Source organism: Helicoverpa armigera, chromosome 24, assembly GCF_030705265.1.
Source record: "Helicoverpa armigera isolate CAAS_96S chromosome 24, ASM3070526v1, whole genome shotgun sequence".
Classification (NCBI taxonomy): Eukaryota; Metazoa; Arthropoda; class Insecta; order Lepidoptera; family Noctuidae; genus Helicoverpa; species Helicoverpa armigera.
The window spans coordinates 6,645,091-6,655,203 of NC_087143.1; the positions used below are offsets into that span (position 1 = coordinate 6,645,091).

General features: G+C 36.7%; 1 protein-coding gene across 1 annotated transcript; it reads left to right on the forward strand.

Annotated features, from left to right (window-relative positions):
* The first annotated feature begins 3,364 nt into the window (after window positions 1-3,364).
* LOC110371193 (juvenile hormone epoxide hydrolase) lies at window positions 3,365-9,870 on the forward strand. The gene is made up of 7 exons (XM_064041257.1): window positions 3,365-3,517; window positions 3,876-4,058; window positions 4,763-5,023; window positions 6,264-6,410; window positions 7,079-7,424; window positions 8,580-8,814; window positions 9,646-9,870. Exons 1-7 carry the CDS (start codon window positions 3,419-3,421, stop codon window positions 9,851-9,853), a joined length of 1,479 nt encoding a protein of 492 aa, XP_063897327.1. The 5' UTR covers window positions 3,365-3,418; the 3' UTR covers window positions 9,854-9,870.
* Window positions 9,871-10,113: the final 243 nt, after the last annotated feature.

Genomic DNA, 10,113 nt, shown 5'->3' on the forward strand with positions numbered 1-10,113 from the left:
GATAAATACAATAAGAAGATAAAAACTGAATGGAAAGCGTACAATATTTCCAACTCAGCGTGTAAATTTAATAAGAATTTAAAATCCAATGTCGTAACCGTTTTGGTATTCAGAATGTTGCGATCGCAAGAAGTGGGACACGAATATCGATGAGTTTCAGTTTTTGTCGTTATATTTCAGCTGGTATAGAAACTCCTTGATTTGAACCTTGTTCGAAGTTCTTTGTTGACGGTTTTTGCGAATACCAAGTTTGAATTTTGATTTTGGAAGAGTATTTGGGTTTGAGAGCTCTTTGGTAAGGCTAGGCAGATGATGATTGGTAATTTTGTGTTCTATTCTTAAATTATGGGATTTGCGGATGGTGGTCTCATAATCATCTTTCTCATAAAGAGAGACTCCTTCTATCGTCTCAGAATCGTCCCTCTCTTTATAGAAGGAGACGATAGAAGAAGTCTGAAAGTAGTACCAACTACTACTATGTAATGAGGAAGGGTGAAACACATACCGTAAAAAGTGTGATAAGTATGATGGAGTGATCGAAGTAGATAGAAAGGAAAAGAAGACTGTAAAAAAGGTGGATTGATTGTCTGAGAAATGGCATTAATAAGAAGGGAGTAAATGTATATATAATGTATGTATTATTATTTATTTACGACGACGTAGTATTTTTGATTTGAATGATAAAAAAGTCCACAAAATATACGTTCTTCTAAATGGGACCCATTTTTGGAATCGCGCAACTAGTGCCTTACATTTAAAATGAGTCCGCAGTGGCCTATTTCAAACAATAGCTTTTGATGTTAACCAGCATCAATATTTACCACAACATCCAAACAAGCTTCGAGTATAAATTTTCAGCCACGTCTAAATTAACTGACATGCAACTAGCTGTAGCGAATGCAGGTACTAAATTCTGACGTCACATTTCAAGTCTGTGACGGACAGACAGACAATCCTGCTCTCTATACACAACAGAACCAAATGATTTTCATTCCGATGGTATACCAATTTATATTTGCCTTCGTAACTGGGTTTTAACTTTCTAAGTACAAGACACTAATGGCTGATAAAAAGGTGAAGGAAAACATCTTGAGGAAACCTGGACTATAAAGTCTGAAATCACCAACCCACATTGAGCAAGCGTGGTGATTAACGCTCAATCCTTCTCCGTGTGAGAGGAGGCCGCAGCCCAGCAGTGGGACGATAAAAAGGCTGTAACGTAACTGTATTGAGAAGGCACCTTGTGAAACACTAGTACTCAGCTGCATCGGGTTGGACTGGAAGCCGAACCCAACATAGTTGAGAAAAAGCTAGGCAGAATTTTATACTATTTTAATATAAAAGCAACATTTGCAATGAAGTAATTATTTTAGTTAATGAGTTTCACTGAAGCCAAGTGTATTTGTGGTTGCAAATATTTTGAGTAATTTAATTTTAGTTTAATTTTGTGTTTAATCGTTGTGGTTTGGGTAGATTAATGAGGTTTCAGTTTTTAATGGTTTAGATATTTTGATTTGCCCTGACAATGAAGTTGCGTCGTATATCAAACAAGAAGAAACATGTTCAGAATCTGAAAAACTCAAGCAAGAAATTGTCTCAGGTTTCCAGTTTCCATGTCAGCCTACTAAAAAACTTTGCGATTGTGCTTTTAACTGTAAAAAATCCATGAACTCATTTTAGTAAGAACAGCTCTACCTCAAGTTTAAAACACTAATAAAATCTAGAATTCCAAGACTTTGAATGAAAATTCCCTCTTCATAATATTCCCGAGAACACAACTGAAGACATTTTTACACAAATTGCAATAATGTCAGTTCAAAGGAGCGTAATTTGTGTATTTCATTCAAGGTTGTGTTTCAGTTTATAAGATACCGACATAAACAGTAATAAAGTGAAAGCATTTCGTTATTACTTGTAAGTGAACACGTAACGTGGGGACGGTGACCAGGCTTAGGCTTTTTGGGGTACATTCTGCCCTTAGAGAAGATAAACTTGTCTTTTATTGGTTTGCAGGTTGAAAAAACTAGTCAACTAGTGATATGGAATTGTACAGACACCAGCAAATTAATCTATCCAAATCTGTCAATGACAATATTTATTTTATTTACATAGATATTTACACTAAATATCAAAAACTATCCTAGTATTCTTTGTCCGAGGTAATAGCCAGCCTGTTAAATCTGTTAAATACCAATCGAACATCAATCTTCCACTATTGTAATAAGGTTGAAAATCAACTGAAGACATTTGACAGATTGACGGAGGTTGATGTTCGGTCGTCGGTACATTCGATCCTTAGAGAAGAGAAACTTGTGTACCTATATCTATTTCTTATCGTACGGTCTAGAAGTTGCTGAATTTATAGTCGACTTGTGACATGGAATCGCACAAGATTACAATTAAGGTGACAACGATTTAGTAATTGTAGACTCGGGAGTGTTTTAGTACCCATTACTAATTTCAAATCAGCTTCTGATAATTTTAATAAGCTACTTCGGCCCGAACCACAAATTGTAGACTCTATGCACAACAGCTGCTTACAACCTATACAATGAAGTAAACAGTAATGAGAAAGCTGCAAAGTCAAACAACCAAAGCGTCCTCGTCTTACAACAAGCCATGGACACCCTACACCTTTGATGGCACTGCACTTCGCTACATGAAGCGAATGACCCAGAAACTGCACTCTCGATATAAAACCGCGTATGTGTCGGGAATATATCTTACTTCCAAACTAATGTGGACCGGACTTAAAGCAAACGAAATATCGGTCTTGTAAGTATCGAGAGAATTTTGGGAAAATATTTGGTGGTAGGGATTATTTTTTGGGAGAAATGTTATTCGACAATGATATTGGTTTGATTTATGAAGCGTACCGTTATCAGAATTTGTACTTTTGCTGGCTACTTTGGAGATAGGTAAGCTGCAAGTCTGATGACCAGTCTTAACAAGGTATCTCGTGTTGCTAGGGTAACTGGAAGGAAGGTCTGATAGGCAATCGCTCCGAGTTAGTCCATTAGTAATCAGCTGCATGCGGTAAGACTAGAAGTCGACTATAATACCTATAGTAGGGGAAAGGACAATCAGATGATGATGACAAGTTACAAAAATACTATACCCTATTAAGAAAATAGGGTCTATAAGAGTATAGAATATTGTAGAACTTACTTTTAAATAAATTATCACTTAATGACCCCACATAGGTATGTATTTATATCTTAGTGTCATAGTGATTAATATTGAATTTATAACAGGACACCCAATCAGTGTTCCACATTCGTACTATCAGAAAGATTAAAGATTATGTAAACCGATTACTTGTTACCACATCATTTAAACCAATGATAACGTTAGCAGATTAGATAAAACTGCAATTTTGTTTAGTATACTTTGAACTGTGTTTAGTGATACTCGTGAAATGGGTAAAAAAGTTAAAAAGAAAGAGGCAGAGGTGGTTAAGAAAGATGTTAAAAAGAAACAAGTTAAAGAGGTGAAAGATAGCAGTAGTGTTTACAATGTAAGTGATTTGGAATATAGTCTGGAGTATATTTTTCTGGTTTTTGACTATCAATGATCAATCTCTCAATACAAATAAATTACAAACCACTTTTATTTCATTATCAGTACCTAAGTACACAGAGATAGTGCATAAGGCTTGTACATAAGAAAGTACATATGGGAGTATATATGGAAGTACATAAAGAATTTTGAAGTCTATCACTGAGTTGAACCTTTTGATTGAAACCGGCAATATTTTCGATCAACATTAATTTAACATTCATTCACTGTCTTATGGTCATCGGCTAGACTACAATCAAGTACTTATAAATGTATTACTTCAAAAAAATCTTAAGTTTTCCCTTTCAAAATTCCAGGTAGCATCACTAATATCACTTGTCTCAGTAATAGGACTATCCATATTCGCATACACCATCTACAAAGATGTAGTGACGGTACCAGATATGCCTCCACTGGAACTCAATACGTGGTGGGGACCAAACGCTACGGGTGCTCAGGATACTTCCATTAGACCTTATAGGGTTGTGTTTTCGGATGCAGTAAGTATATAGATATAAAAATTACTCATAGATATGACAAGACTTTTAGTTATCGAATGCAGAAAGTAAGTGGAAATGTTGGAAACGCTAATAAAATTAATGGCATTTATGAACGGCACGATGTTAAATCGTATTTCATATAAAACTTTAATATCGTCAGTAGAAAAAAGCAACGGTTGGGTAACTATGAGTTTGCAGCTACCTAACAACAGCTGTACCGTGCCGTGCTGTTCAAGTGTGCCATGACCAATGTAAGGCCAAATTGTATGAACCATTGAAATAGTTAGAATACAGAGAAATACAGCAACAGATATGCTTGAGGCCGTACCTACGATAGTGCATTAACGTAGTTATTGTCTGCCTCGTTGGTCTAGTGGTCGCAAGTGCGGCTGCTGTGCTCGAGGTCTCGGGTTCGATTCCTAGGTCGGGCCGAAATCGCTTTGTGGGTTTTCTTAAACTTTCACAAAGCAGCTCGTAGATTGGAAGTTGGTGATTGATTCACCCGTGCATCGGAGAGCACGTAAATGTCGGTCCTGCGCCTGATCTCTTTGCGATCGTGTCGGATTGTCGTCCCATCGGGTTATGTCAGCGCTACGCAGCTGGCTGATCTCCTTAAATGAGAACAGCCGCCGTGGCTGAAATCGGCGTGGACGCCATTATTTATTATTAACGTAGTTAGTAATTTACTTTTCAAATACTTTCAGATGAACTCCGAAATCAGATGGCTCTTCGAGATGTACCGCAAAACTGCTCAAAAGACAAAACCACCGAACCTCGAGAACACAGCCTGGACCTACGGAGTGAATTCCGAAGCCTTTGCAAAGTTCTTCAATTATTGGATATTTAACTACAACTTTTTGGAACGAGAGAGATTCTTCAATCAGTTTGAACAGTACAGGACTAAAATACAAGGGTTGGATGTACATTATGTGCATGTTAAGCCGAAAGTTGATAAGAACATTAAGGTAAGTCAATATCAAGGATGTAATTTAAAATTTGAAAATTGTATATTATAAAATATGTATCAATGAAAGCTATAGATTACTCTTTGTCTGGTGCGCAGAGTAGTTCCCACTTGACATAAGGTTTTGGAAAGTAAAAAATGATTGATGATCATAAGTTTTCTCATTCATAACTTGCTTATAACTTCATAATTCTTTAAAAAGTTCTATTATAGATTGTCATGCGTATGTTTCCTTTTACACCATTTAGCCAATATAGACATTGGCAGTCTAAATACTTACATACATTTTTAACAGAAACATACCCTAAAAACAATTAAAACACTGACATAACGAAAATACCACCAACCTTCCTATATTTACGTTTAGGAAGCAATTCAATTTCCACTCCAGGATTACGTTTTGATCCGGTTACCCGTTCAGAATTTTTAAAGACAGTTCCTACGTACTTCTCAATGAGAGGCAGCCACGGAGAACAAAATGACTAGCGGAGGTGCCATAACGGAAAATCTCCTAAGAAAGTAGCGCGCCAAAATGTGGGTGAACGGAGGACGAGGAACGTTACTGTCTTCGCCTTTATACGCCTTCTTTGGACCCAAAGATTTTTGCAACACTAACAATCTTTGACAGATGTCTCAAACTTTCTTTCTTCCCTCGTAACGGATCGTTTTGATCATGCCCACAATTTGACCTAGAAGAATGTGCCTGACCTGCCTGCATTATGGTATCTCCGCTCATGTCTTCTTACTTCGCGGTAGCTAACGATTTTACCCGGTGCAATCGGACGGTATATCCGGGAATCCGCTTGAATTGGAACAGCTAAAAACTGATTACATGTGCAGCTCAGTAACTGAAAAATATAGGGGTTTGAGCAAACGTAACGTTCATGTCAACAGTGTTTTGTTTTGGTATGTTGTGATGTATGCGTGTCATCTCAGTATGAGAAGTCTTGCAGTGGGAGAATACAAAGGCTACTCATGATAATATTTTGACAATGTGCGAAAAAAAATATGACCTTCTTTTGTTTTAATTCGTGAAATCAAAGATGACGAGATTTTTTTAAAAAAATAATTTAGAGGTATTTCGCGAGGTCACTCGCTTATTGGATAGAAAGCATGGAGGAAGGAAAAATAGATAGGAAGCTATAAACCAGTCTATAGAGATGCAAAATTTTTCGAAAACATCTCACTTTCACATTTTTTCAACAAATCAAGGATGCTGATTTAGAAACTCATGGTTTCAGGTCCTACCACTCCTCCTACTTCACGGCTGGCCAGGTTCCGTGCGAGAGTTCTACGAAGCGATACCACTACTGACTACAGTCAGACCAGGGTATGACTTCGTGTTTGAAGTTATTGTGCCTAGTCTGCCTGGATTTGGATTTTCTCAGGTTAGTAATCTATGAGTACCAATATAGTAAATGGGAAACATTTTCGTTTGGTTGTTTTTTGTACGTTGAAGACTCCAAAACTACAGAACCTATTTGAAATATTCTTTCACTTGTTGGGAAGCTACGTTATCTCCGGGTAACATAGAATATATTTTAGCCGGGCAGGAAACAACTAATCACATATTAGTAGACGGGTTTTGAAAGTGCAACACGACAATTATAGTCTTTCAGTTAGTTTAGTGTGATTAAAATTATATATTCTTTGCAATCCGTTTCCAGGATTAGATCTATTTGAAAATATGTATTTTTTAACATCAATCTACGTTTTAAATAACACTAGTAACCAAAACTTCGATCAATTTGTAACAGGACGACTCATTTTTCAATGAAATTTTTCTTGTTGAGGCGTACTTATGTATGACTTAGCGATTCGACCATTATATTCGACCTTACGCATACAAAGACAATGTATGAGTAAGCTCCATTCGCATATTCAGTACACCCGCTATCTTAAATAAAACATATCTAAGTTAGATGATAAATGAAGACGATAAAGTTAACAAAAACTGGATCAGGTTAAGCACTTCTAACTGAGTCTAAAGTTACAAATCCAGAAACAACAGTCTAGCTTTTCAGGTCAAATAACTTACAAGAACCTTTATTTTCAGGCCCCAGTTCGTTCGGGATTATCTCCGCATCAAATAGCAATAATAATGAGAAACCTAATGCAGAGACTTGGCCACAAAACCTATTACGTCCAAGGAGGTAATCTTGGCCACATTATTGGGTCCAACATTGCCACCATCTTTCCTCAAGAAGTTCTCGGCTTCCATACAAACTTTCCTGTGAATTTCTCCAAGTATGCCCAATTGGTTTGGATGTTGGGCTCGCTTTGGCCAACGTTTGTGGCCAATGGACATGTGGATAGGATGTATCCTTTGAGTCAGAAATTGAAGTTTTATTTGGAGGAGTCTGGGTTTGCGCATTTACAAGCTACGAAGCCTGATACTATTGGTAAGTATTTTTTTATATATATTTGCCTGTATTTTTTGTTGTTCTTTAATTGCCATATGACTATGTACCCACCTACTACCAAACCAAAGTGCTTATTATGATTGTACATTATCTGAATTTATAAAAAATACTTTTCCTGAAATAATACACTTTTTGCATTTCTGGGAAAACTGTGGGAATAAGTATGGAAAGTCATATCGGTTGTTTACATAGAAACGTTTTCATAGCCAAATGGAAATATTCCCAATTAGATTTTCAAGTGAAATCATTATACTCATTAGAGTGTAGTGATTATGTCAGAAGTTATATAAGAAATCTACCTAATTTCTGTGTCTCCTTCAAAAGTCACTCAACAATCATATCTTATTAAAGCAATATTTCAAGAAAAGCGTGAGAAAAAAACACTCGAAAAAATTATAAAGCTGCAAAGTATTGTAGTTCAGGACCGCTTGGACAAAACGTAGTAAACTTTGAGGGTGGAAATATGAAAAGAATGAAGGCGCACAAAATGCTAAATGAAACAGAATAAAATTGTGTATTGTTCCCAGTTTTTAAAGTGGGTGCTATAAATTCATCGGCATAGCGACTCTCATTTTGTACTGAATCTGGGGTATTTTTAATATCTACAGTTTTTTAACCGACTGCCAAAAAGGAGGAGTTTCTAAATTCGTTGGAATCTTTTATGGTTTCAATCCTAAAGGGCCAATAAGATCTTATTACCAAGAATTCGCTGTCCGTCCGTCCATCCGTCTATCACCAGGCTTTATCTCAAGAACATATATGAAACTTTCAGAAATTATACCTATTTAACTTATTGTTACGCTATAACAATAAAGACTGAACTTTAGAATAATAAAAAAATAGGAGGCATCCATAAAACCGCTGCAACTATTATTGCTGTGTTATTAACCGACTCCGAAAGTAACTTAATCTGTTGCGCTTTCACGACCGAAACTACTCAACAGATTTCAATAATATTACGTACACGGATAGTCCATAACTTGAAAAAGGACGTAGCCAAATGAACACAGAAAGTGATTCTGATAGAACATGAGTAAAACCACAGGTAACAGCTAGTATCACACACAACTACCACTCTACACAGAATTCAAGCAACCAGACACTTAAATTCGCTTCCAATTTTGCATGTTCCAGGAATAGCCCTCGAAGATTCTCCCGTCGGCCTCGCGAACTACATGCTAGACAGATTCATGATATTCACTGATCCTGGGAACAAGTTGGACCCAGAAGGTGGTCTGGACAAATACTTCTCTTATGACAAAGTTCTGGATAATATTATGCTGTATTGGATCAGTGGGAGTATTACTACGTCTATGCGGGTTTATAAAGAGATGTTTCAAGATTGGGATGTTGAAAGAGTTTTGGATCGGTAAGTTGGTTAAAATTGTTTTATGAATATATTGTTGTAGGTATATTTCAAGCTAAACTTTATGATGATTCGTTCGGAACTTCGCGCGAGTTTCTACGCAGAAATAATGTAGTATTAGGTATGGTTATGCACGTACAGTCAAAACTTCAGGTCAGTGGTAACAGTTTTATAGGAAAATCGTACTTATTACTGTTGAGTCGTCCCACTCCCTTCAACCGCGTCCACGACAAGTGGACTGTGACGTCGTGGTGCAACGGCTCGCCGCGAATGCGCCGAGTCCAGAGGTCAAAGCTTGCTTATGCGCACCGGCCGCGCGCACGCGTTCTTTAGTTCTCATACTTAAACTTTCATTCGTATTTGCTTAATTGTACTATATTGTTATTCTTAAAAATCATTATACGTATTTACATGTTATACAGTCCACTCTTATTATTTACTCCACCTGCTAAGCTATCGTCGCAACAATTACTATTGAGTTAAGGTGCATGACAGTTACCACTGATGTGCAGTCTACCGTACCTGTGTTCGGAAATTAGTATGGAACCGTCATTAAGTTTGGAGAGAACTATGAGTATGATATGTATGTAAGCTGAATTAAGCAAGAACATTGATAATGATGCATGAACAAAACATGAAATTAAGCAAAAACCATGAAGTTGGCTACTAGGAAGACATCGAAGGGTTGCTTTCAGAGTGGCAAAGATATTTGAAAAGAGCTCTAGAAAAGTTGAAGATATTTTTGAAACATGTAAATACTTACAAAAATATGTTCTTAAGTTTTTCCTTTAATGACAAGTGTTGGTATCTTATTTTTTTAATATACTTTTCCAGGATACCAACACCAGTACCAACATGGGGTCTTCGTTTCAAGCACGACATAGCTCACAGCCCTGACTTTGTCCTTCGTTGGAAATACCCCAATCTTCTAGGTACTTCAAATTATGACATAGGCGGTCATTTTGCAGCATTTGAGAGACCTAAGGAATTTAGTACAAGCGTTTTTGAAGCCGCGAAAGAGTTTTTGGCATTCCAAAAATAAAAGAATGTTTGTTTGTATTTTGTTTTCTTTTTTTGTTTGACCTTTCCTGGTTTGTTGTGAAGTGCCGTAGATTTGTACTTTAGTAAAATGCTTTTTCTTATAAATTCAAGAACCTTTTCTTAAGCTTGAAAAGAGCTTAAGACAAAAAACCGGCCAAGTGCGAGTCGGACTCGTGCACGAAGGGTTCCGTAAATTACAGTTAAATCAACCTATCTCAAAAACTATAAGAGATACTTTGATCAAACCAAAAATCGTTGAAA